Source organism: Paramisgurnus dabryanus, chromosome 21 (assembly GCF_030506205.2).
Source record: "Paramisgurnus dabryanus chromosome 21, PD_genome_1.1, whole genome shotgun sequence".
In the NCBI taxonomy this organism is placed as follows: Eukaryota; Metazoa; Chordata; class Actinopteri; order Cypriniformes; family Cobitidae; genus Paramisgurnus; species Paramisgurnus dabryanus.
The window spans coordinates 6,161,476-6,187,734 of record NC_133357.1 but is presented as its reverse complement, the minus strand read 5'-3'; the positions used below and the strand labels follow the sequence as shown (position 1 = coordinate 6,187,734).

Here is a 26,259-nt window from a genome sequence, read left to right as displayed (position 1 = left end):
TATGTTGCATTTTGAATAGTGAACATTTACATTTTCTATCAATGGAAACTTCATTATCAAATAATCTTAAATGTCTTACAAATATAACGATATCAAAAACCCCATCCTCATTCATCAAGACCACCAGAAGGTGCGACACACACACACACACACACACACTGTAGATTTTGAAATGTTTGTGTGTGTGTATTGTAGTGTGGGAGGAAGTGGAGACAAGGACACAAAGAGAGATAGAGAGCGACACACGTGCCCGAACACAATGTGCCATGTGCTGCTCCTGTGTGTCTGAGGTCATACCTGAGTCATTTTCATCAGAGAATTTTACATTGGAGATAAGCGGCTCTGTGACTGTTTATTATGAGTTATCGGCATGAAGATTGAGAGGAAGAGAGGAAAACTCGTCTTCCTCCTTCTTCACGTGAATCTTTGCTGATTAGCTCTGATTGGAGAATCACAAATCCTTCACTTTAATGAATCATACAATTAATCACGTGCTGATGTAAAACATGCGACACAACGCTTTCACACACTGCTGCCTGATTGATATTAAATCTCAAAGTACATATATTCACAGAATTACAAATAAATAAGCAACAGGTTAACACTATAGCTTTGTTTAGACTCTTGTTACCCAGCAAGCAATATGGTGATTCTTGCGAAATTAGACTTATGGTGTCATGAAACATTTTGATTAAAAAAAGTAAATGCAAAATAAGAGTATCAAAATAAGAAGAATACAGTTACAAACATCTCTTCATGTACTATTTTGCACATGATTTCACATGACATCATACAAACCAATTTTGTTGTTTTTTCCACATTTAATGAGGAAATTTTCATTAACGCAACGTGTCCATGACTGGATTTGGGTTCTTTGACACGGAAATATTTATAATAAAAAATCTAAAAAATAAAAAGCTTCAGTGCATGTTATACTATAAACATTTACAGTGAAGAAACATGTGGTATTTGGTGATCATTGGTAAATGTAGAGACAATAATAAGGAATATAAATGTGTCCAAAAACAATTTTCTCATTCTCCGCAACAATTTTCAATCATTGTTTAAGCCCTCAAGGAACTAACATTTTTAAAAGAATTGTTGGAAGGGACATAATTGACTGTGACACTCAAGATGGCTACCAGGTAACAGTTCTTATTTTTGTCTCTCCAGATAAAAGTAAAAATTTTGTTTGTCATTGTCAGGACTCTGCCTTGAGGTCTTGTTAAATTTGTATTTTGTCATGGTGGCAGAGTTCTGGCAGTCCCTGGCCTTGTGTGGAGGTTCATGCCTTGTTTTTGTGTTTGGCATATGCCTCCGGTGTCTTGTCCTGTGACCCCGCCCCCTCGTTCTCCTGCTTATTAGTAATCATTGGTTTTCTCCCATCACCTGTTCCCGCTCGTTATCTTGTTTGCTTTCTTCTATTTTATGTCAGTGTATCTTTAGTTCTGTGCTTTAGTTCTCATTGTGTTGTGTCGAGTTCTCGTGTTGCATGTATATTTAGAGTCTAGTTACCCAGTCAAGTTGTAGTGTTATCTGTCAAGAATTTCGTGTTTCATGTTTCATACCCCCTCGTGGGTCTTTGTGTTTGTTGTTAAATAAAGTGTTTTCTGTTTTTCCCCGACATCGTCTGCTCTTGGGTTCATTTGTCCTCCAAACCCTCACAGTCATAGACAACTTTTTAGTTCTCATTACCGAAACATGAGTTTGTAAATGCATATATATAATGTAATATCATGTTGCGGTAATGATAATTTTTTATAATGATAATCTAAAAAATGTAAATGAAGAGTTTGGTTCCAAAACGCAATAAACCATTTTGACAATTTTCGGTAAAAACGTGTTTTCTATACCAAGAAAGTGACAAGAGGAAAACCACTTATTTCTGTTACAAACTTTCACATAGCAACTTTAGGTTATAAAAACATAAAAAAATTTAAATCTATAACTTGATTTTCAAAGATTTATTATAAAAACGAATGATTTTTTTTCCACAAAATGCAATAAATCCATGACGTTTTTTTTTTCAAAATTCTATAAATCTATTCAATCAATGTATAGATGTGCATTCATTTTTGCCATTTTATATTCATTTAGTTGAACAGTTGTACACACTGATTAAAAAAAATAATAAAAACACTTACTTTGTCATATTAGGAACACTGTCATTGCTGCGCGGTTATACTAAATGCCATCGCTTAACATTTTTCACAGCGATCAGCTGTGATTCTCATTGACTTTGAGTAAAATTATGGAAAGTTTTTCATAAGATCCCCTGGGATCAATGTGTTAGCACGAGAGAAGCTAGATGCTGTCGGAAGAACAAGCAATTGTCTCCCGAGTGCCTCTCGCGTAAATTATTAGATGTTAATGGCTTACGTTTCTTTCCCGTCACAGAAAACCACAGGTTTATCAATGCTATTAAAGTATTATTTCGTTTTTGTTCGTTTGTTGATCACGAAGTACAAAGTAGATGAGGAAAACTAGGACTCTGTGTACTCAACGCGCCACCATTGTTTGTTTACATTGCGTGAAATGGTGCACTGTAATTTGTGGAGCGGATTTATTGCTTTCTGTAGAAAAGGAGGAGTGGCGTTTATTGCGTTTTGGGAAAAAAGAGAGAAAAGATTACAGAATAACACGGCGGATATTGGATGTTGCGTAAAATTAAGAATTTAATTTTAAATACTGACCTGATATAATACTGATTTTGGCAGTAACTCAATTTTTTCAAAAATGGCATTTATTGCGTTTTGGAACCAAACTCTTCAAATAATTCTATAGGATTTTTTTAAATCCTCTAAAAATAATGGTTATAGTAAGTTCAGACCTTAATCTTATATGTGCAAAAAATTGGCTTTAACTGCCTTTTAAAAATTCTGATGCTGGACACCTTCTAAATCTGAAATTCGTGAGAATCGCCCAATAGCTGTCATTTCACCGTCATGGTTAACTATAGACCAAATATAGTTTGGCTATGAGGAACCCACTTATAGCCAAAATAAACTTGAATTTGGTAATATGTCAAATATTTTATTATGTAAGCAAAGTGAACAGTGATTGAAAGGTATTTGGTTTCATTTATATATTTGGCTACAGTTAGACGTCTATTAAATCTTCACTGACAGCCCAATTTTCGTCTGGGCTGTGTTTGGACAGCTATAGACGTATTTTAAACACACAATTGCTTGCTGGGTTATTTGTATATCAGTATGAAAACCCTTTACTTTGAATATGTATAAAATACAATGTTTACAGACACAAACCATGCAATATGTGAAACTACATCTCTCTGCATATTCAGATTCCAAGTTTCCATTTTTAATGAGATGAAGCACATAACATTATACAAAGTGTGCATACAGTATAGTTTGTGTATGTTTCTAAATTCACAAATTCTCATGGACTTATTTCCCATATTGTGAACTATCTAAAATCCATTTCATTTCAATTCTTGTGAAAGATTTGGATTGATCACCCCTGCTTAATTTAAATGATCGTATCTCTCTATGAATGTCCTAGATGTTCTCTTTAAATTTAAATGATGTTCACTTGTTAACACCTCTCTTTAATCTTGTTGTAAGACCCAGAGCTGAAAAATAGCAGTGCTGAACTAATGTGAGTCTGTGTCTAACGTCTCCTCTGAGGTCTTGGATGATGAAATGTCTGGCCTAGATCTACAAAACACCAAGATGTGCTTTCACTGGCTGGGACAAAAAGGTTATGAATTAAACAAGATAAGACGAAACACAAACAACTGACTGGCACTCACTTTTCTGCTAAACAAAGGATCAGATCTGCAAACCATAGATTTTGTCAATGTAGTTTCTGATACATTTTATTACAGTTGAATTAGTTTCCTAGAATTAAGGTAGTGCTGCAAATCCAACAAGGTCATCTGAACCCATCTCTGACTCTTGTGGACTATATATTTGAGATTATCAGTCACCAACATGAAGATCAATACTGTTTCACAGTGACCTCAATGATGAGAAAATAAAGTTGGTTTACATTTACTTTGTTTGACACATATGCATACATCTGCAGACATCAAATGATGTAGTAGCACTTAAAATTAGCACACTTTTGAGAGGATTAAAGTGGTTTTTGAATAAGCCACTTCATTCAGATTATCTACCGACAGCATCTCTCCATTTCCACTTTGGTGCCTTTAAAATGATTGTCCTGATAAGAATCTTTAATCTATAAAGTAACTCACTAAACGATAGACAGAGAGAGGGAGAGAGAGGGTTGTGGTTTACAGTGACCGGATTATGAATGTTTGTTTCTCTTTTGGTCAAAGGCTGCTGTTTTAATGCATGTTTGGAGGAGTTTAAAACTACAATAATGACAAACTTAATAAAAAAAGTTAAGACAGTTTGAACGTGTTCTGGACAAGATTTATAAAATAAAATAAATACAGTAAATAAATGAAAGCAAACACTTTGTAATCACTGTTGATTTACTTACATGTTTAAATATCATATCTTAAAAGTTATTTTGGCGACATGTAACCAAATTCATGTTTATTTTGACTATAAGTGTGTAACGATTTATCAGACTTATCATCTGAGTTAGAAAGATAAAACTGGGGTCAGATCTTACTGTGGGAGATTAAAACAATGTTAAAAGGATGGGACAGACAAAAGAAAATCAATAACATTAGTGAATTTACAATCACATTGAACTTAAAACAACACACTAAAACCAAGTCCAAGCATGTTAAAAAGTCCAAATGTGTAAAGTTGGGTTTTGACGTCTAGCCGACGTTGGGTCTTGCCGTCAGACCGACGTTGGGTTTTGAGGTCAATCCGACGTTGGGTTTTGACGTCAGACCGTATTGGGTTTTGAGGTCAATCCGACGTTGGGTTTTGACGTCAGACCGACGTTGGGTTTTGAGGTCAATCCGACGTTGAGTTTTGACGTCAGACCGAAGTTGGATTTTGAGGTCAGAACGACGTTGGATTTTGACGTCAGACCGAAGTTGGGTTTTGAGGTCCATCCGACGTTGGGTTTTGACATCAATCCGACATTGGGTTTTGACGTCAGACAGACGTTGGGTTTTGAGGTCAACCATTGGGTTTTGACATCAATCTGACATTGGGTTTTGACGTCAGACAGACGTTGGGTTTGAGGTCAAACCGACATTGGGTTTTGACATCAATCCGACGTTGGGTTTTGAAGTCAGACAGACGTTGGGTTTTGAGGTCAACCATTGGGTTTTGACATCAATCTGACATTGGGTTTTGACGTCAGACAGACGTTGGGTTTTGAGGTCAAACCGACATTGGGTTTTGACATCAATCTGACATTGGGTTTTGACGTCAGACCGACGTTGGGTTTGAGGTCAAACCGACATTGGGTTTTGAGGTCAATCCGACATTGGGTTTTGACGTCAGACCGACGTTAGGTTTTGAGGTCAATCCGACTTTGGGTTTTGACATCTGGCCGACGTTGGGTTTTGACGTCAGGCCGACAATGGGTAGACGTGCTATCATTGGGGCTCGTCTTCATGATGATGCCTTGGGCCCTACAACCCCATTGGCCACCCTGGATATTGAAAACGAGTCACTTTTAATAGATGATTTAAGGGGGTCATCAAAAAAATCAGAGACAGATTGGAATTGTGCATCAAGATTAGCAGTTTAAATCCAGAATGAATAGTAGTTTTGTTAAAAGACATAAAAAATAATTCATTAGTAAACTATTTTGAAATTGATTCAAATCAATTGATACAAATTAATTGGTTAAAAATAAAACAACAGCTACATATTGAGATATGGTTGCCAAACAAAAGGATGTTTATCTGTCATGCAGGGCAGCATGTGGATCTGTGCACATTTAAAGAAATTATCTTTTGATATTTATCATCAAACCTGCGACCTAAAAAGCCATCGTGTTTTGCACACAGCTATCTTCACCTGAACAAAACCTTCTACTTGATTCAGTCTATCACAGTCTGAGGTCACTGACTCGCTTCTTTTCTTCTAGAGAATCTTGTTGAAAGTGCCGGTACGCACTTAATTGAGTCCAGTCCATCAGAGGCGGGGAGACGCAGAGGCCAGCAGACACAAAGGTGTGCAAAATATCACAGGAGATAATTGACAAGCGCCGACTGAATGACCTCCATCTCTCAGAAGTGAAAGAGATTGGATTGTATTTGAAAGAGGGACTCGTGAAGTCATTGATGATTAACTATTAAAATAACGGTGTCTATCATCAATCAAGTTGATATCCCTTAATAAATGTACTTTATTAAATAATATTCAAAGTAAATTTAATAAATGTAAACTTTAAGCACACATTGTAGCTGAACATTTCTTGGCATAAGTGTAGATTTACAAACTAGAGCCATTGCTCTGCCAAATGACCTTACAGATAAGACATTTCCCTTGAAAACTAAAGATTGCGGTTGTGAATGCTTTTAGCATTGCTTTCTTTGCATCCTGCTTTTTAAAAGGTCACGAATATGGATTTTGAACCAAAATATAAAAATTCAAACCGAAGTAAGGATGCAGAACAAGGACAGCTCAACCTCTTCATTCATGCATTATTTATAAAAGTCTCCTCCCTTGACTGGATTCTTTTTCAAATACATATAAATCTCTTTCCATTGCAAATACTTTGCTAATTTTCTCTCTATTAAGCAATTTGCTTGCTCTCTGAAAGAAAAACAGGGCTGAATGAGAAGATATTTGTAAAATCCCTGTATAGACTGGCTTGGATGGCCAGGCAAATTCTTATTTATGGTGACATCTCAAATGTTGGTTATTTTGGGTAGCATTTTTCTAGGCTGCTGAATGAAACCCTTCAACCTAAGATAATTTGTTGGTCCCAGCTGGTTGGACTCTTAACCAGTCTGCGTTTTATTTCTTGGTCAGTTGGTTTCCCAACCTGTCCAAGTCTCAAGCTGACAAACGTCTAAAACCCTTCCAAACCAATCTTGTAAACATCTGGCAGCAAACCTGGCTGAAGTTGGCTTTAACCATCCTTTAATTCCTAAAAAAAGAAGTTCATCAGCATAATATAACAGTCAAATAACCTATCTTCTCATGTATTATCAGCATGGGCTGGAGGAAATGAGACCTGTGTGCAAAAAAAAAAAAAGATATTATTGTATACTTCCTATTGCATACTTAATTTCAACTATTTAAAACATAAAGTGACGTCTCCTTTCACTTGTCAAATGAATGAATGATGTAAAAAAAACACAACTCCAGCTCAGTGCAGAACGATCAGTTATGGTCACGCACGTGTCTGAAGTGCTGCGTAAAAGTTAAACCTTGAATCTGCCTGCTTGTGGAAACACTCTCTCACCTCACCGCGTTCCCTTCATTAGCGCGCGCTCTCGGTGCGTGCGGAGAATCGTGAAGGGACGCGTAAACCGCACGCGCTGGTTTCCAGGTCAACCCATTTCGAACGTGACAGTGGTGGCGCGGGCGCGCTCCTGCTTAAATTTTCCATTCCATGCGTACAGAACTGACGCGCGTCTTTGGAGCTCATGAGAAAATGCTGACGCGTGCACGGTGCATTGTGTGGACGTGTTTGACGTGCGGCTTGCGACAGTGATCTTCTGATGGATATTTATTACTCTTAAAGACTTTTATAGACGCGAATATCAAACTCGTATACCTCGACTTTTCCGAAGAGCGTTATTGAAAGGCAGGAGCTCGGGTTGGAGGTTCGGTGTAATTTCTGTCATTCAGTCTGTCACCATGTATGATTCACATACCACAATGTTCCAATGGATATTTATTAAATACCGTTAACTTTTTTCTGGACACGAATAATTCTCGCAAATATGTTCATGCAGAAATGTATACCTAACAACCCCAGATGAATTCGGGAACGAAGACGCATTAATTTGACGAGCAGGTATGTTGTAATCTCTATGATACTTTTTCATGTATATTTTAACACCCCATGTTAATTACAGAAAATGAACATTCACCCAGAGCAAACTCATCTTCAAATTACGCCCGAGAACACTTGTACCCACATTTGGATAAACTGAAGTTTTGCGCACGCACGGTGATGCCGCCGGAGGTCACCGCCACCCGAAGTGACAAGCTTGCGTCCAAAGACATGTTATGTAACACCACAGCCATCAAAGACTGGAGTTATTTTCTTTCCCAAATCTTGCCCCTTATGAATAAATCCGCAGGATTTGTCAATCGAAGCATGGATCGGGTGGAGGCGATGACGAGCACCATGGTGACGGCTCTGGAGCCCGACTTGCGCGGCATGAGCGCCAGTCACCCGCCGCTTGACTCCAATCACACGTCTGGGCTGGAGCACATCTTCCAGTACTCATATTCGGAGAGTGACGAGCAGTATACCGACTACAGGACACCGGCAAGGGGCTCAATTCAGCTGCCTAAAGCGGTCCTGTACTTGGTCATGGCCGCGCTGGTGGTGGTGGCCGTGGCTTACGCGATCGTGGGTCACCTGGTGAAGGATCTCGTGCATGAATTTGTAGGTGAGTCCGTTCTGGAAATGGTGATGCCCTTCTGGAAATATAATGCGTAATGAGATAAGCATGATTCTGAAAATGTGGTGTTAAGGTTGCTGTGTGTTGGATGATTGTGGTTCCCACATGAAAAATACTTTAGTATTTCACTATAGTATACTGTAGTAAATTATATGTAGTATACTATAGTAATAACTTGGTTAATGCATACTATACTGTTCTATATGTAGCACTAAATCAATTGATAAACTATATACTACTTTAATGTTAACCATGATTTTTACTACAGTTATCTATAGTAAATGCTAAACTTGCCTCTAAAGCAGACATCAATTGAACACTGCAATTTCACATTTCAATGATTGATTGATTGATTGATTGATTGATTGATTGATTGATTGATTGATTGATTGATTTCATTCATTCATTCATTCATTCATCTGTCCATCCATTCATTATTCCAAAGCTGACAAACGTAATTAAAAGTAACAACCAAATAAAATCATTTTTCAAAAAATGTTTCTTTCAAACTTCAGTTGAGTATCCTGAATATAATAACAGAAAACATTAAATTTTTCATTATCATTTTCAAAGACCTTGATGTACCCGAAGCAATGAAGCAGAGGAGGAACACACGCACACACACACACACACACACACACACACACACACACACACACACACACACACACACACACACACACACACACACACACACACACACACACACGCATGCACGTGCGTGCACGCACACACACACACACACACACACACGCACACACACACACACGAGAGAACATAACCACTCAAAAATCCTTTGAGATTTTTCTGAAATCTCTAGATACACCAAGCACTTGTTTTTTTTCCATGTATTCTGTGCATTTGTGGTCATCCTGGGAGGGTTAAATGTTAAGATTGTCTTTTTGGGGAGATTTTAGATGTTGTATTTTACTATCCAGTCTCTCTCTCTCTCTCTCTCTCTCTCTCTCTCTCTCTCTCTTGCTCTCTCTCTCTCTCTCTCTTGCTCTCTCTCTCTCTCTCTCTCTCTCTCTCTCTCTCTCTCTCTCTCTCTCTCTCTCTCTCTCTCTCTCTATTTCTGATACCTCAAATCATTCAGCTTCAAGAGAAGATGTAGAAGAGTGATGGGTATACGAAAACACCTGTAGGCAAAAACAAATATATTCTTCCTGTCTTCATTACACCAATCACTAAAACCGAATTGCTTTTAGTGCTTTCCATCTGATTGGCAGAAGCTCGTGTACGGGAAGTTTTCCTGACATCACACAGCACTGTTTATCATTCAGTTTGGTTTGAAATGCCCTTCAGTCTTACTCGGTGGGACCGATCGCTGCTCTCGTATCGTCTCATCTTAATTCCGGGATGCTGCAGCTTTCTGAGTCAAAGGGGAATGCCTGTACCGCAGCTTTTGGCACGGTGTAGCTGAGGGTGGTGGTGTCAGTCACGGGTCTAAACAAATGAAGTGTTCAGTTAGACTGGGGCACAGTGCAGTCAGACTGAATGATGAGGATTAGAGCACTTAGATGATACATTGGTGTTGTTAATCAATTAGTGTAGCAGTCGATTAACACTAATACACACATGGATTAATTATTAGGGTTAGTTGCCCCTCTATTGCAGAGTAAAGGTCATAGGTTCCAACCCAGTGAACACACATACTGTAAAAAAAGTATACCTTAGTGCACTGTAAGTCACTTAAATGCATACATGTACATATAAATATATATTAGACAACAGCCTGGAATCACGTATGTGTATATCACAATTGTTTACTGGAATTATGTTTTTTTTTTTCATCTTCAAAAAGCTAAATATAATTTCTCATTTATTTTTTTAAATTCTGGTTTCCAAAATGATCTATGATGTTGACATGTTTTGTGACATTTACCCAACTTCTGTTTTATTAAAATGAACATGAAAAGAGCATGAAAATCTGACTTTCTCCATGTTTAAGTGCTATAATTGGGTCTCTTGTGATTCTATCAACCTAGGAAACATGAATAATAACAACCAGGTAACTTAGTTTTGGTAAACCATTCTCTGCAAGAATGTAAAAAAATAGGTCATTCAGATTTTGCCTGTTTTGTGACGTACAGTATAGTCTTATTACAATAATACCGCCCCTTAATCTACTATATTCAACCACGGCACTGCCATTCAGTGCAGACAAAAAGAGGGAGAGAGAAAATAATTGACAGCACAATTGAGTTACAGTTTCTACAATCCACCATCATGGCGATCTGTGTTTGCATTTCATCAGCTCATTTGCATTTTAAAGGGACACAAGGCAGCATTTTTATGTTAATAAATCATCTTCGTAAGTCGGTATATGGTTAAATGACTCATTACATGACGAATTAAGACTCTCTCGCCCGCCCCTACTGTCTGTAGGAAGAATACCCCACTTCGCTGTATCCGACCCGGGGTCCTTCAGTCTGTAAAGTCTCAGATTTAGAAAGCATTTACTCCCAGACACTAGGGGGAGCTAGTAGAGAAATTATACTCAGACTTCCCTTGTGTTAAAGGACACACCCAAAAATGGCACATTTTTTCTCGCAATTTTAACATGATATAATAAATCATCTGTGGGGTATTTTAAGCTGAAACTTTACATATCCACTATTGGGAACTCCAAAGACTTATGTTACATCTTAAAAAAATCTCATAATATGACCCCTTTAAAAGCAAATGTGGAGACAACACAGTGGCTTAGCAGCACTGTTACTTCACAGTAAGACGGTCTCTGGTTTGAGCCCTGGTTAGGTCAGGTGGCCTTTTTGTGTGGAGTTTGCATGTTCTCTCCGTGTCAGCGTGGGTTTACTATGGGTACACAGTTTTCCTCCCACAGGCCAAAATATGCAAGTTAGGTGAATTGGAGATAACCTTCCCCTAACCTATGTATGGATTAATTTGCCTGGATCAACTTGTGTATGGATTAACCAGTTTTTGTCATGAACATAGTCTGAATATACAAGTCATGGCTATTTACAACTTATTTTATGCCATTGAATAAGAAAGAGTGAATCATTTTAGAAAATTTTAGTTAAAGACAAGTGTTATGCTGCGTTTACACCAGCTGCGGTAGAGGCAGAAAAACGCGCTATTCGCGCGTAGTTGGACGCTTGAACATTTGAGTGCACTCGCGCGTAAAAGCCCTGCATGTAATTCTAGTCAGAAATTCACACGGAAATTCGCGTCATGGGAGGGCCTTCTGCGACTCCACTGAGACTCCGCCACCACGCTCGCTTCCTGTTATCGCGTCACTACTACAGCAAGGTCCTGATTGGTTAACGCGGCGCAGAAATCCGCAGAAGTTCAGAGCGGCAACGCTCAATTCGCACGGAACGCAAACATCCGCCCCTTCAGCGCATTACGCTTAACGCGTAAACCGCGCCGCAGGATGCCTCTTCTTTGCATTGACTTAACATGTAAATCACCCGCGCTTGCCTCCTCTACCGCGGCTGGTGTAAACGCAGCATTATAAGCAATGTTGGGGGGTAACGCATTACAACTAACGTGCATTACGTAATAATATTACTTTTCTGAAGTAACGAGTAAAGTATAACATTAATATTTGAGTTACTTTTTTAAAAAGTAATGCGAGTTACTTTTCAGTTTAATTAATTCAATTTAAAAATAAAATAATGTATTTAAACTGAACATATTAACATAGAATTATGCACTCTGTACGCCTGAGCGGGAACAGTTTGAGTAAGAAATGGAGATGGCAGGCCAGAGCTTGACATTTTTGCGATTAATAAAAATCATCTACGAGGCCTGAAAGAGATCAAGCCTTAGCCAAGTAAGAAAAAGTAGCGCAAAAGTAACATAAGCATTACTTTTCATGAAAAGTAACTAATTAGTAATTAGTTACTAATTATTACAAATTAGTTACTAGTATTACTAATTAGTACTATAATGCAATCAGTTACTTTTTTGGGGAGTATCTTAAAATTGTAATGCATTACTTTTAAAAGTAACTTTCCTCAACACTGGTTATAATGTGTATGTCTGAGTGCAGTACATATTGTCAATAAGTTTGTGTGTTTATCTCACCCTGGTGAAATTTCTATCCTCTGTCAATCCAGAGTATCCCAGTTTAACCTTTCACCTGTGTTGTTTATGTTGTTGTGTGTCCTGTACTTGCTTTCTGACAGCGCTCTCTGTCAAAATCTTTTTCACAGTAATTATTTCACAATGATGTATCAAATGTGACATGTAGGTATAGCATTTGCAGTCATGAAGTTTTAAGTTGTTTACACAAAAGTCTACTACTAATTTGTATACATATTGACAGATTGAAACCGTATTTAGAACAGATCTCTAATTTCAATAAAAAAAATATTTTAAATATCAACTCATCCATTTTCCCACCATATGAACCTTAATTCATCCTCTTTGTCTCTTACCAGAGTGGATGTTTGGGCCTCGATCTAATGACAGACGGAGTAAGAGTGAAGTAAACTGCATTAGCATGAATGAACTGCCTCATACAATGGACACACACTGCATCAGATACAATCACTCAGACGCCTCGGGCATCTTAAAGCCTGGAGATCTGGTGGTCACCATTGATGAGACCTCACAACTACACCATGAAGGTTACAGCGGAACCTAATTAAAGAAAAGTCTAATTTGATTTGTCGATTATAATGAGCAGGTTTGCTTCAGGTTGATCAGCGTCTTTGACGTTAAGAGGCGTCACGGTGAAGCTGTGTGACTTTTTTGTGGAAGGTTTATTCTGGGATGAAGGAACAGAAAGAACATGGCATCAAACCATTCACAAATAACTTATATGACACATCTGTGAACTTTTTATTGGAGTGTTGCAAGAGATTGGATATTTCCAGTATATGGATGTGCACCTGAAACCAGAAAGAAACTTTTGTTTATCAATCACATCAGTCTTATCAAATAATATTTGTTTTGTGGAGACATGCACTGTGAATTTACTGTAGGATAGATTTCTGCTGTTCCTCCTTGCCTTTTGGCAGATCAGTTTCAGTTTTCTAAGCCAATTCATAGTATTTGCAGTTATTAGATCATTTAGGTTTCTGCGATCAGCTGAAAAACATAAATACTAATGGACTTCTGGCGAAAGGATCCTTGAAATGTCAGGAATAATAAAGATCACTTACTGATCCTTAGACCTGAAAAAACCTGTAGATAATCCACAGTGGCAAAGTGATGAAAACACAAAAGCTTGTCATCTAAAATGATGTTTGTAATACAGTACTACACACTATTCACTCAAAATATATATAAACAAAACATAAACTTAAAAACACTTATAAATGATATTTATGTTATGTGTTGACAGATGATCTGAAATGATTCATACCTCTGTTTACTTCACAACCAAGGGCTATACGTTCAGGTTTTATAGTGTATTGTTTCTTCTGTGCAGTGGTTATAAAATATCACATTTGTAAAGCATTAAAATCAATATGTGCAAAAAATGGATATTGAAGATTTTGTCTGGTTTGATCCTTTCAATTGTTTCCATCTGGAAAAGGTATAAAAACAGTTATATAAGTCTATATGATATTAGCTCAATACCTGTGAAATGAAACTGAGACCTCAGGCTATAGAAGTAAAACTAGGTACAGTTTTTGCTCTTTTCACTTTCCCTTATTTCTTTTGTGTGTTTTCTTTAATAAATACGATGTATTGTATGTTTTTTTTACCTCTGTTGCCTAATTGTAATGGTATGGCGCATATACAAAACATAATGCAAAAAAGTGTTGTAATCCTTGTGTCTGGTTAAGTCATGCACTGTCATCTAACAATATTTCATAATAATAATAATAATAATTTCACAAAAGGTCACTTTAATAAATGTGTGACGTACTGTTTATCTAAATGAACTTGCTTAAACTTGTAATGATTATTATTATTATTTTATTATTCCTTTTTTAATACCAAAATTTAAACATAATATCAGCATAAAAATGCTCTATTACAAGTTAGACACTGAGTATGATTTTTTTTTAAACCATGTAGTACTTTGCAAATTGGTTCGTATTTTTGTATAACACATAACACCTAAATATATTTTAAATATATTCCTCTTTAAACAATCACAACGCATTGAATAAATAAACAATAAAATACTTCAGTACTTTTTAATTTACCATTACCCTACAATTGTAAAAATATCTATTTTCACTCCTGCCTATACTATTGATTATCAAAGCGTTAACTTACGAAACGTTTTGTAAATGGGCGGGGTCGAGGAAGGAGCAAAGTGACGTCACGACAATAACATTTCGCAGTTCCGTGCTCGTGCTTTGTACTTCGCTCTGCTGTTTTATCTATAAATATCATTGTGTAAGTACACATCCTGATTTAGATTTATGTTATACTTTGATTATTTGACATTTGCTGGTTTTGCTTCTGTTGTTGCTGATCTGTAAACTCGCGTGCTGATAAAGTTGAAGTTGTAGTAAGTCTACTTTCTTTCACTCACGACTCTTGTATTTGTTTAGGGGGCAAAGAGTAAATCATTTAGTGCATAATGTTTGGAATCTGGAAATCCTTGCTCTAAAAATCAGTCTATGGCAGTCTATAAAGATTATGTTTGTTAGTTAACGTTAACGATTTTATACGCTGCGTAACGTGTTATCTGCGGCATTAGACAGACAAACACGTTTGTTATGACAATATGCACATTTGAAACAATGTGCTTTCTTTACAAGCAATGTGCACCTGAGAGTAGAGTTGCAAAAAGTCTCAAAGTTTACATACATTTATAGTTTTATATACACATAATTATTATACACAGTACACCCACATATATATTATGTAAGTTAAACAAAAACTTATTCTGCAAACGATTATATTCGCGACTAATATTTGCAGAATAAAAGTTTTTGTCATAGCAGACAGCTATAAGTTATGGCTCAGTTTTTACAACCTTAAGAACGTGAAATAATTTCTTGCATGAATTGATTCATTAGGCATGAATTCCTCATTGAGAACTGTATGATAATTAAAAGTATTTTCCCCTTCTTAAATTTATAAACTCCTATCCCAGTTTTGTGTAAATAGTAGAAAATGTTGTACTATTATTCCTTAATGGGACTGACTGACTGACTTACTGACTCTTCAGTGTGAGAGAAAATCCTTTATCAACTTTACCCCCCATTAGTAAAGAATAGCATTTCATTTCCAGAAATTATTTGGGAGTTTTGCATAAATCAACAAAGTGGCCTTCTGAATGTAATATGTGCATGAGTTATTTAGTTAACACCATTAAGATTGTATTGCTTGGAGTTAAATAAGACTTTTTAACAGTAATAATTATACCTATTCGAGTACTTCATGTGTGTAATATTAATGATATCTGTATCAGCCAACATGACATTACAGACATTATCACATCTGATGGGTCATTGGATTGATGTGAAAGGAGTCTTGATATTTCTGTGCGTTCTGCTGTTGGTGAAACATCTGTGGGATGTTCATTCAAAGAACTTGCCGCCTGGTCCCTTCCCACTGCCCTTCATTGGAAACTTGATGAATATTGGTTTTAAAGATCCATTAAGCTCCTTTCAAAAGGTATGTATCTGTTTCAACAAATACAGTGGCTTTAAAAAGTATTTGCAGGGTTCCCAGGGGTCATGGAAATTCTGGAATATCATGGAATTTTAAAGTCAAAATTTTAAGTCTATTCCAGACAATGAAAATCAGGGAATTTTTGTTTGTATCTTTAAATTTTAGTTTCCATTTATCAAAATGTAATCCGCTTGATAAGCTGAAGATGGAATGCCATTTCCAGGTCCTCGGCTCCACTGACTTCGAGTGAGATTACAATCAAATCAGCTGTTTATTAACATTGTTTACTCATTTCAGACATTTAAGCTAAATGTTTATAAACTCAGGTGAGCTCATGGCATCCCGGACATAGGTCATAAAATATTCTGCATTTTAATCAGGGAGTTTGACATTTGGCTTAGAGTGGGAACCCTGCATTTGGATACTTTTAGAAAAACATGTCCATAGTTTAGATAAACAACATTGAACTGAAGTAAATTATGTCATACATCCACTTAAAGGAATATTTTACCATGTTCTTAACACAACTTAGATGAATGAATACATAACTATCTTTTTTCAATGTGTGCACTTTTAATCTTTGTACAGCGCTTCTTGAATGTGTTAGCATTTAGCCTTACCCCATTCATTCCTATGGCTCCAAACAAAAGTTGTTTTGTGCCACCATACTTACTCGTGTAACTACTCATGTAACCATCTTTAAATAGGAAAAAAATGGAAGTGTTTGGTGGTTTCTAAATTCATCCCTGTTTGGAGCCATAGGAATGAATGGGGCTAGGCTAAATGCTAACAAATTCACAAGGCACAGTACAAAGATTAAGCGCACACATTGATAAAAGATTGGTATGTATTAATTCGTCTAAGCTGAGGTAGGAACATAGTAAAATATTGAAAACTGTGGTGTTTTCCTTTAAAATCATGCAAACGTCTCTTAACACCACCAGGTTTTTAAACTTCTTTGCAAAATATGGCTCAGAAACATAAAATTAGTTTTGAGAAAACCTTCAGTGTCATTTATTTATATATGCTACTTGCTTTGATATTTTGTAACTGTTATGCTTTAATGTCATTTTTTCAATGTTTGCTAATGTTTAATGCGAGATCACCAATATAAATAAGGAATTGTGAATGTTGAAATTCAGATTGCTAAGCGCTATGGAGATGTAAGCACGATTTTCTTTGGAAGTCAACCCTATATACTGCTCACTGGATACAAGAGCTTCAAAGAGGCGTTTGTGGACCAGGCGGACATCTTCACGGACCGTCCGTACTTCCCTATAAGTGAAAAACTCATTAATGGAAAAGGTACGAAAACAAAACAGCTTAATACACCAACATTTAATTTTTGCCTTGAATTGAATGTTTTGCTTCTCTGTAGGTTTGATAATGTCTAATGGGCATCTGTGGCGTCAGCAGAGGCGTTTTGCTGTGTCCACACTGAGGTACTTTGGTGTGGGGAAGAAAACTCTAGAAAACGCCATCCTGCAGGAGTGTCGCTTTCTCATTGAGACCATACAGAGTGAACGAGGTCAGCGAGAAGCACAAGCCGGCTAATATATCTAAAATCACAATGAGATGCATTATTGCTTCAATGCATAGGATGAGTGCTGAAATCAATTGATAAGCATGTTTAGGTCCATGCTTCCCTCTACAGGCCACAGTACCAACATGCATGTGTCTTTCTGAAGGTCAAATGAGCTTAAAATGAATTTTGTGGCTTTAGTTTATATAAATCTGTTTTCTTTTCTTTCTTTTATAAATAAATATATTCCATAAAGGACAAAGCAGAAGTTAAATGCATGTGCATGTAGTTTTTAGTGTTATGCAACCTCCTAACCTTACATATGGCCCTTTTTTCTGTTGTTGTAGGTTTGCCCTTCAACCCTCATCATGTTTTGGTCATTGCAGTGTCTAACATCATATCTGGCCTAGTGTTTGGTCACAGGTTTGAGTATGGTGACCATAAATTCAAATTGATGCTGAAGTATATAGATGACATCTTGCAGGTGCCAATCTCAAACTGGGGACGGGTATGAGACTAAATGACATATGTAGATATTAAAACCAGATGTGTGTTATATCTGTGCCACTACCATAATCAGATAAATTGCTTCCGCGGATAACTGACACTACACATTACACTTTATTAGGAATACAGTATTTTAACATTCAAACCAATACATATTTCAACTTTAAATGCACAATATGTAATTTTCGCCATTAGAGGTCGCCAAATGTCAACAGCGGCGTAGCTTGATGACGCTGTTTAAAGAGCGTGGAATGATGGGAGGAAGTTGTAGGCGTCACCTTCAATGTTGATAGAAATCGATGAAAGGACTTACAAATCCAGCCTGATCTCACAAATTTCCGTGTTATAGTCTTAATATTTTGCTCATTTATCCGTGTCATTGTCACGGATCTCCGCATTTTTCCGTGTTCGTACCACGGACTTTCTTTTCCGTGTCAGTTTAACTTATTTGTTACTTAATAGTTTTTCCTATTTTCTTATCTTTGTTGCTTGGGCTTGGGGTTAGAACGACTTTCTGTTACATAAAATTACATCCTAACCCTAACGTCAGGCGACAATTGTTTAAAAATCTGGAAAAAATAGTATAAACCAATAGTTAAAGTGACATCCTAAACCAAACCCCAAATCTAACCCCAAACCCAAGCGACAATGGTTTAAAAATAGGAAAAATAATTGAGTAACCAATACGTAAAACTGACACGAATGAGAAAGTCCGTGGTACGGACACGGAAAAATGCGGAGATCCGTGACAATGACACGGATAAATGAGCAAAATATTCCGTGACTATACCACTGAAACTTGTGAGATCAGGTTGCACAAATCATGTTCATGGATGACTTAATAAACAAAATTTACTGTTACATGTAATAAAGATAACACTGTTGACAAGCGACCCTATACAGGGGCGAATTCTCTGAATTCAAAGATTATTGAAAACATTTGGGATAATTACACAAGTGAACAAAACCCATAACACTCTGGTAGTTATTTTTGGATATTTTAATGCAACATTAGGTGCCTTTAAAGGGACACTCCACTTCTTTTTGAAAATAAGCTCATTTTTCAGCTCCACTTTTAGCATAATCCATTGAATCTGATTAGACCATTAGCATCGCACTCAAAAATAACAAAAGAGTCGAAATTTTTCCTATTTAAAACTTGACTCTTCTGTAGTTTCATCGTGTACTAAGACGCAAAAATAAAAGTTGTGATTTTCTAGGCAGATATGGCTAGGAACTATACTCTCATTCTGGTGTAATAATCAAGGACTTTGCTGTTATACCATGGTTGCAGCAGGCGCAATGATATTACGCAGTGCCCGAAAATAGTCCCCTTGGTAACTTTTAATAGCAGAGGACTATTTTCGGGCACTGCGTAATATCATTGCGCCTGCTGCAGCCATTTTACAACAGCAAAGTCCTTGATTATTACGCCAGAATGAGAGTATAGTTCCTAGCCATATCGGCCTAGAAAATCACAACTTTTAATTTTCAATCGTTCTTAGTACAAGATGTAACTAAAGAAGAGTCAAGTTTTAAATAGGAAAAATATCGAAACTCTTTGGTTATTTTTTAGCACGATGCTAATGGTCTAATCAGATTCAATGGATTATGCTAAACTATGCTAAAAGTGGTAGTGCCAGTTGTTTACTGATTTTTTTTTTTTCTTTTCACAGTTATATGATCAGTTTCCCACCGTGATGTCTTTGCTACCTGGCAAACATCAGACTGCATTTTCCAGTATGTCTAAACTCAAGGCCCTTGTTCAGGAGGAGATCGAGAAACATAAAGAGGAGAGAGATCCATCCAACCCCAGAGATTACATTGACTGTTATTTGGATGAGATTGAAAAAGTGAGTTTGGATATCATCATGTATTTGAATTCCTTTAGGGGAATTTGTGCAAATTTTATCAGCAGTAAGGACACCGTCTGCCCACCTTTATAAAGAGTGTTGTGCTTTATTATTACAAACTAAATGTAATTGGGATTATAATTCAGGATCAAAATACATCTAAAACTTTTTTGATAGGTCTAGTCAAGCAGCATCTCTAATCTTAATTTTATCATGCATTCAATTCTACAACATAAGGTCATTGGCAAGGATCTGAAGAACATAAATTGTATTGTGTAGAGAAATAACTTTTGTTAAACTGGGTCAATTGTACCCGGAAGCAAAGAATGAGCACCTGAACGGTGACTTCACAGAAAACTACATTTATACCACAAAAACATAATATGCAAATTTAGTTAATAAGGGCATTACATTAACCTTGAAAGTGTGTTTTGTAAAATTAAATTTTTTTATGCATATGAATAATTTTTCCTCTTCTGTTGTTGGCAGTGTACTGACAGTGAGGCAGAATTCACAGAGGAAAACCTCTCCTACTGTGCGGTGGATTTATTCGCAGCAGGAACAGAAACGACCTCCAACACTCTCATCTGGGGTTTACTCTTCATGGTTAAATATCCAGATGTGCAAGGTGGGATGTCAGTCATTAAAAAAAAAAAAAAACGATTGTCATAACCTAATGGATGTTTGGGTGTAATATGCAAAGCGTTGGTAAACTGATCATGTGCATTTATTTTCATCTGTATATGTCTTCGCTGGGAATCGAACGCACAACCTTTTTTGCAGCTTTACTTTTTACTGTTCTGATGTAAGAAAGGGATTGCAATAACCAAATTACCCTGTATATTATATGCTTTTCTCTTTATATTCATGTAGAGAAAGTCCAGTGTGAGATTGATCAGGTGATCGGGCAGACGCGGCAGCCGTTGATGGACGACAGGACGCACCTTCCATACACTTACGCTGTGGTCCATGAAATCCAGAGGTTTGCAAACATTCTTACCTTCACTCCTCCAAGAGTGGCCAACAAGGACATCAAAGTGGCCGGACATCTCATTCCTAAGGTCTTTACATAATGTATGTAACATTGTACCACAGTATTCACAAGTCAGTGATGTATATTTACTCTGGTCTCTGTTGGGTCTGGTAACAGGGTGTGATAGTGTTTCCCCTGCTAAAGCTGATTCTACAGGACCTGAATGAGTACAGCACTCCACATGAATTCAACCCCGCACATTTCCTGGATGAAAACGGCAAATTTTTAAAGAAAGAAAACTTCATTCCTTTTTCAATAGGTAATGATGATGAATGAAATAGGTTTTTAATAGATTTCTTTTTTATATATTCTTATCTCATCTTGGGTATCATCCATAGCCAAACTGTAAACTGTGCCAAACATGTTAATTAATGTCGGGGGGCATTGTGATATTTTGTCTTCCTACCATGTATATTTCCATATGGGAAGTACTAGCTCTCAATGACGGCTGGTGACTTCTCTTCCGAGGGGCGAATTCAAAATATGTGTTCATTGCGTCATGTGTTTTGTCAAAATAAGTGCTTGCTGCACAAGGGTGTATGATAAAAGAGATGCTCACGACGTTCACAAAAAAAAACTTGCAAGACTTAACTTAACACTAAACTCTGATTACACATGAGATTAAGTCAGTATTTGGCAAACCCAAGCGTCAGTTTTATCATAAACCCTTTAGATGCGTGAAATGTTATCAAATCTGTGATTTCTCCTTGCCATTTGAATCCGTTTTGGTATAGCATAACACTGGCAAAGGCATATGAAATAGTTTACCTTTCAAAAAATGCTCTACTTGTTCTGCATTGAGACTATTGTAGATGTGCACATTGCGATATTGAAGCTGAAACAATATATTGTGCACCCCTACGTAGTAGCCATACTTTAGTCCCTATCGTTCCGACTGAAGGGCATTGACTAGCTGCGTTGCCATTACTCTTCAAATTGCGCAAATTAAAAATGCACCCAATGGAAACACAACAATTACACATAGGGCCCTATTTTAACGATCTGAAACGCAAGTGCGAACCGCAAAGCGCAAGTGACTTTGTGGGCGGATCTTGGGCGCTGTTGCTATTTTCCCGGCGGGAGAAATAACTCTTGCGCCAGGCGCAAATCAATAAGGGGTTGGTCTGAAGTAGGTTCATTATTCATAGGTGTGGTTTGGGCGTAACGTCAAATAAACCAATCAGAACGCTATCCAACATTCCCTCTAAACACAAGGGCGCAAGTTCCATGGCGGGTTGCTATTATTATGACGGATTTACCAGGCGCACGCCAGGAGCGGTTCACAGCCGAGGAGATCGAGGTTCTTGTAAGAGCAGTCAAAGATAGAGAAGTTGTTTTGTATGGGGATAGGAGAAACCCGCCCAAATCAGCGTAGGTTAAACAGGCGTGAGAGGAAATAGCCACAGTTGTCTCATCAGCTGGCATCCCCATCGTTGCGCCAAGTGCTACAATGATGTCAGGAGACGGGGGAATCCCAAGCTTGCCAGCATAAATCGGGCACGCCGTGTAACGGGAGGTGGATCTGCCTCTACACAGCACCTGACGCCAGCAGAGGACATCGCTGTGTCCACCCTCACCGCTGAAAGGGTTTGGGGGCTTTGAAATCGGACCCAAGAAACGCAAGCAAGGTCCAACCCCAAAGTACACTTACAAATCAAGTTCATATACATTAAGGTTTCTTATGAAAATATTTTAATTGTTATTTGCATGAGAATTTTTTAAACGCAGCCACACAATAAATAAAAACTATCACCACAATGCTCACCACTATGATTCCCCTTATCTCATGTGTTAATATTTTTTATTGTAACAATTTATGATTTGCAAAAATAACTGTTGCATCTGTGTAGATTAGATAAGCAAAGTGTTTGCGCGTTGTGCACACTATACATTATGGTCAAGCATGCAACCTTAAAATAGCATAAAGAACCACGCGCATTGCACCACTGACTTTAGACTAGGTTTTTTTTGGTCAGTGGCGCAATTGTTTTTTAAAAAATTGCAAAATAGCATCAGGGATGGTTTGCGCCGGAACACGCCTCCTTTTTTGCGCTGAACCGCCCAGGGAGCGCAAGTTCATTCCCTAGTTTGCTGACGTGCGTCTGTGGAGGGAAAATCCGCTGTGCGCCGGTGCAAAATACGAATGATACATTCGTCACTGACAAAGTCAATTGCGCTGAGTGCAAGATAGGGCCCATAAAGTTTTTACGCTCGGGTGAGGTGATTTTTCAGGCAATTCAAAAAACTAATACATCACAAAAACTGCAACTAAAACCGTTTTCAGGTCACCAGATGTGCGTAAAAGTCACATGATCATTTAAATATGGCACAATATGTTTGATTGGCAGATAAGATAGAAGAGGTGTTAGCGACTAATTGTGGTATCACAAGAACCGTCAAGCACATGACATCAAAATACGACGAGAGTGATTCGGAAATCGAGTCTTCTGTATGCTTTCGAGTCACTCTCGCTGTATTTTGATGCCATCCGCATGTTCGGTATTTGTGGCACCGTATGAAGTCGTACACAATTTTTGAAATGACTTATTGCGAGCCAACAAAATTATGTTTTAGTTGCATAACATTGGTTAATGGAAACGCCGTCATTGCGCAATAGTTTTTTGTTGAAAATTAGAAAGTAACGCTTAAGTTTTGTGCAAATCTTTATTGGAAATGCAATTACATCATAGGAAAATTCCACTGCATTACGGCTCTGAAATATTTTTAGCACTCTTTAGAACTCCTGCGATGGCCAAAATTCATTGCAGAGGCAATTAAGCAAAGTTGTGAACATGCCACACTAAGATCAAACCGAGTTAGTAAACAGATTTACTGTGTTTTACAGGTAAGAGGATGTGTCCAGGTGAGCAGCTGGCCCGTATGGAGCTCTTTCTCTTCTTCACCTCTCTGATGCAGAAGTTTACTTTCCTGTCTGTTGAGGGACAACCACTGAGTCTGAAGGGAACTCTTAGTGTCTCTTCTGCTCCTTTACCCTACCTGATACGTGCGGTTCCTCGATGATATCAAGCTATTACCCATCAAGATTGCAGAATTGATAAAGATCGGTCACTGGCTCTGCACTGACATACTTCCAGTACCTCTTACACATCTACACCCACTTCAGAACCCTTTGGTCAACGAATTAAAGATGTCTTCGGTATAGGGTATAGAAAATCGTTCTCTTGCTCAATCACCTTCATTTGCCACCATGTTTCTACAGTAGCCTAAATCAAAGGTGGGCAAACTAGGGTCCGTGAGCCAAATGTAGCCCTTGGGCACTTCTAAACAGCCCGCCAAGCAGTTTGAGAATTACTAATTTGAAAAGATGTTTGAAAAGATGTTGCTAGCGCTAAAACACAACTGGAAAATGAGCGCGCCAGAGTGGCAACAAAATAGAAAGGTAAATACTGAATGTTGTGTGTTTAAAACAGAATGAATGGCAAAATACTTCACCAACATCAGACAAAAGCTGGCATGTGTTATTTGCCAAGAAATTTTGCCATTTCTAAAGACTTAAAGCAACAGTAATGAGTTTTTTGCTCTTTGCTCCCCCTACAGGTTGGAAGCGGAATTGTCCATTACCACTGTCGTAAATAATTTAGCCTACTGCAGCAAAGCTGGCTCTGATTGGGTTGTAGGTCTGCCGTAAAGCAAGTTTTTGTAGTTTTTACTCGAACTACATGACCGCGACTCGATGGTTGGAAACTTCATTAGTGCGGTTTTGGCCGATAGAGGGCTGCAAAGTGAATGTGAAAGTGCAGTTCACCCTGTTTTGAGTGGATGAACGACTGAAACTTTTTTGAAACGTTATTTTAAGGTAAAAAAAACTCTTTGGTGTTGCTTTACTACTTACCTCTGTTTTTAACATCATGGTGATGTAATAATTATCTACCAATACACATGAAATGTTTTGCCCTTACGAAAATGAAGCATGCTTTAACTACATTAAGCATAATCTTTTTATTTGTTGTAACAACAAATTTACTATGGTCTTACCATGGTATTTTATTTGTAGTAAAACTATCGTAATACAAATGGCAATTTATCTGCTAAAAACATGTACTGGGACATACTGCAGTAACTGAAGTCAAAATACAACTGCTGCGACATTAAGCCTTTTTTCCAGTTTTGCTCTGTCTTTATTTGCTTAAAGTATTCTGGGGGTCCTGGACCTCAGTAGTCTAGACCGGCCATTCCCAAACTGTGGTCCGTGAGGGTACTGCAGGTGGTCCGTGTAAAGGCAAAATAAAATATAAAATAATATATTTTTTTAAGAAAAATATTTTTTTTTAAGAATCTGTTGTACTGATGTGATGACCAGTTATAGTTTTAGTACTAGTGCCTCTAAATATAGTAAGCCTATTTAGAGGTGCAGATAAATTCAGGACTTTGTGTAGACATATTTTATTATGAGTATTATGAGGTGGTCCGCGAAAATTCTTGATCACAAATAGTGGTCCGCACACACAAAAAGTTTGAAAACCCCTGGTCTAGACTATCTGTGTACTTTAAGAATACTAATTTTAACACAATTTGAGACCTACTAGTTTTCAATGTCAAATATTATTTAGATCATATAGTTTGCGAATTGAGAAAGTGAAACACTAATACTGTTGGTATTATCTTTAAAGTCTTCATCATTTATTTCTTACTTTATTTTATATTTAGGGAAGTCATATAATACACAATCTCTGGGGCTATCGGTCTCATTTCTATTAATGAATTAAATCTTCCTGTGTATTACTCAGTACAGTTTTGTGATTTGCTATTAGCAACAGATTGTCTGTTGCCTTCAGATTGGGTTGTATAAAAGATTATAAACGATGTGACATAAATGTTCATTTTTAAATAGTGCTCCTGTTACCCCTACAAGAAACAAAGACAGTTGCAGAAAATCTCATTCCAAAGGTCAGAAATCTACTTATAGTATATACTTGACCAATAGGCCCACCACCGTTGCTGATAAGCATAAACGTATATAGCATATACCTGTAGATGAATCTGTGATGATGCGTACAAAGGTTCCACATGCTTCTTTTGTCGTAAAATACTGAAATATCTTGATGGTCTCTGAACTTAACGTGATGTAATAACATCTGGTTGATTGGTGTGGTTACCAAATAAACTTACCTGAACCATTTCATGCCAGAGCTATATAATAACCCTGATGAGTAGATCTTACAGCATTCAGCTAAACCCACCTGTTCTCAAGGAGTAAAGTCACAGAAGTTATATAAATACAGTGTATTAAACACCAACGAATTTAGAAGAGAGATCAGGACGTCTGCTTGCAGTGCTG

The 26,259-nt window shown here is 37.4% G+C and overlaps 2 protein-coding genes across 7 annotated transcripts; both read left to right on the top strand.

Moving 5' to 3' along the window:
* Positions 1 to 7,307: 7,307 nt before the first annotated feature.
* On the top strand, positions 7,308 to 14,603 carry LOC135750339 (uncharacterized). Of its 5 annotated transcripts, none has more exons than XM_065269142.1 (4): positions 7,308 to 7,681; positions 7,814 to 7,875; positions 7,956 to 8,479; positions 12,901 to 14,603. In XM_065269142.1, exons 3-4 carry the CDS (start codon positions 8,035 to 8,037, stop codon positions 13,104 to 13,106), a joined length of 651 nt encoding a protein of 216 aa, XP_065125214.1. In that variant the 5' UTR covers positions 7,308 to 7,681; positions 7,814 to 7,875; positions 7,956 to 8,034; the 3' UTR covers positions 13,107 to 14,603. The 5 variants fall into 5 exon arrangements, with proteins under 5 accessions (XP_065125214.1, XP_065125216.1, XP_065125213.1 ...); XM_065269144.1 differs by having other exon boundaries at positions 7,308 to 7,717; positions 8,165 to 8,479; XM_065269141.1 differs by having other exon boundaries at positions 7,814 to 8,479.
* A 110-nt stretch (positions 14,604 to 14,713) lies between these two features.
* Positions 14,714 to 26,098, top strand: LOC135750338 (cytochrome P450 2J4). Of its 2 annotated transcripts, none has more exons than XM_065269139.2 (10): positions 14,714 to 14,818; positions 15,843 to 16,048; positions 17,188 to 17,350; positions 17,424 to 17,573; positions 17,915 to 18,075; positions 19,751 to 19,927; positions 20,417 to 20,555; positions 20,801 to 20,988; positions 21,078 to 21,219; positions 23,806 to 26,098. In XM_065269139.2, the coding sequence occupies exons 2-10, from the start codon at positions 15,848 to 15,850 to the stop codon at positions 23,979 to 23,981; spliced, it is 1,497 nt and encodes a 498-aa protein (XP_065125211.1). In that variant the 5' UTR covers positions 14,714 to 14,818; positions 15,843 to 15,847; the 3' UTR covers positions 23,982 to 26,098. The 2 variants fall into 2 exon arrangements, with proteins under 2 accessions (XP_065125211.1, XP_065125210.1); XM_065269138.2 differs by having other exon boundaries at positions 14,785 to 14,933.
* Positions 26,099 to 26,259: the final 161 nt, after the last annotated feature.

Coding starts and splice junctions, on each gene's coding strand:
- LOC135750339 (XM_065269141.1), top strand. CDS start 7,924: ATGTTAATTACAGAAAATGAACATTCACCCAGAGCAAACTCATCTTCA. Junction 8,480..12,900: donor TCTCGTGCATGAATTTGTAG/GTGAGTCCGTTC, acceptor GTCTCTTACCAG/AGTGGATGTTTGGGCCTCGA.
- LOC135750338 (XM_065269139.2), top strand. CDS start 15,848: ATGACATTACAGACATTATCACATCTGATGGGTCATTGGATTGATGTG. Junction 17,574..17,914: donor GACCATACAGAGTGAACGAG/GTCAGCGAGAAG, acceptor CTGTTGTTGTAG/GTTTGCCCTTCAACCCTCAT. Junction 21,220..23,805: donor CTTCATTCCTTTTTCAATAG/GTAATGATGATG, acceptor TGTGTTTTACAG/GTAAGAGGATGTGTCCAGGT.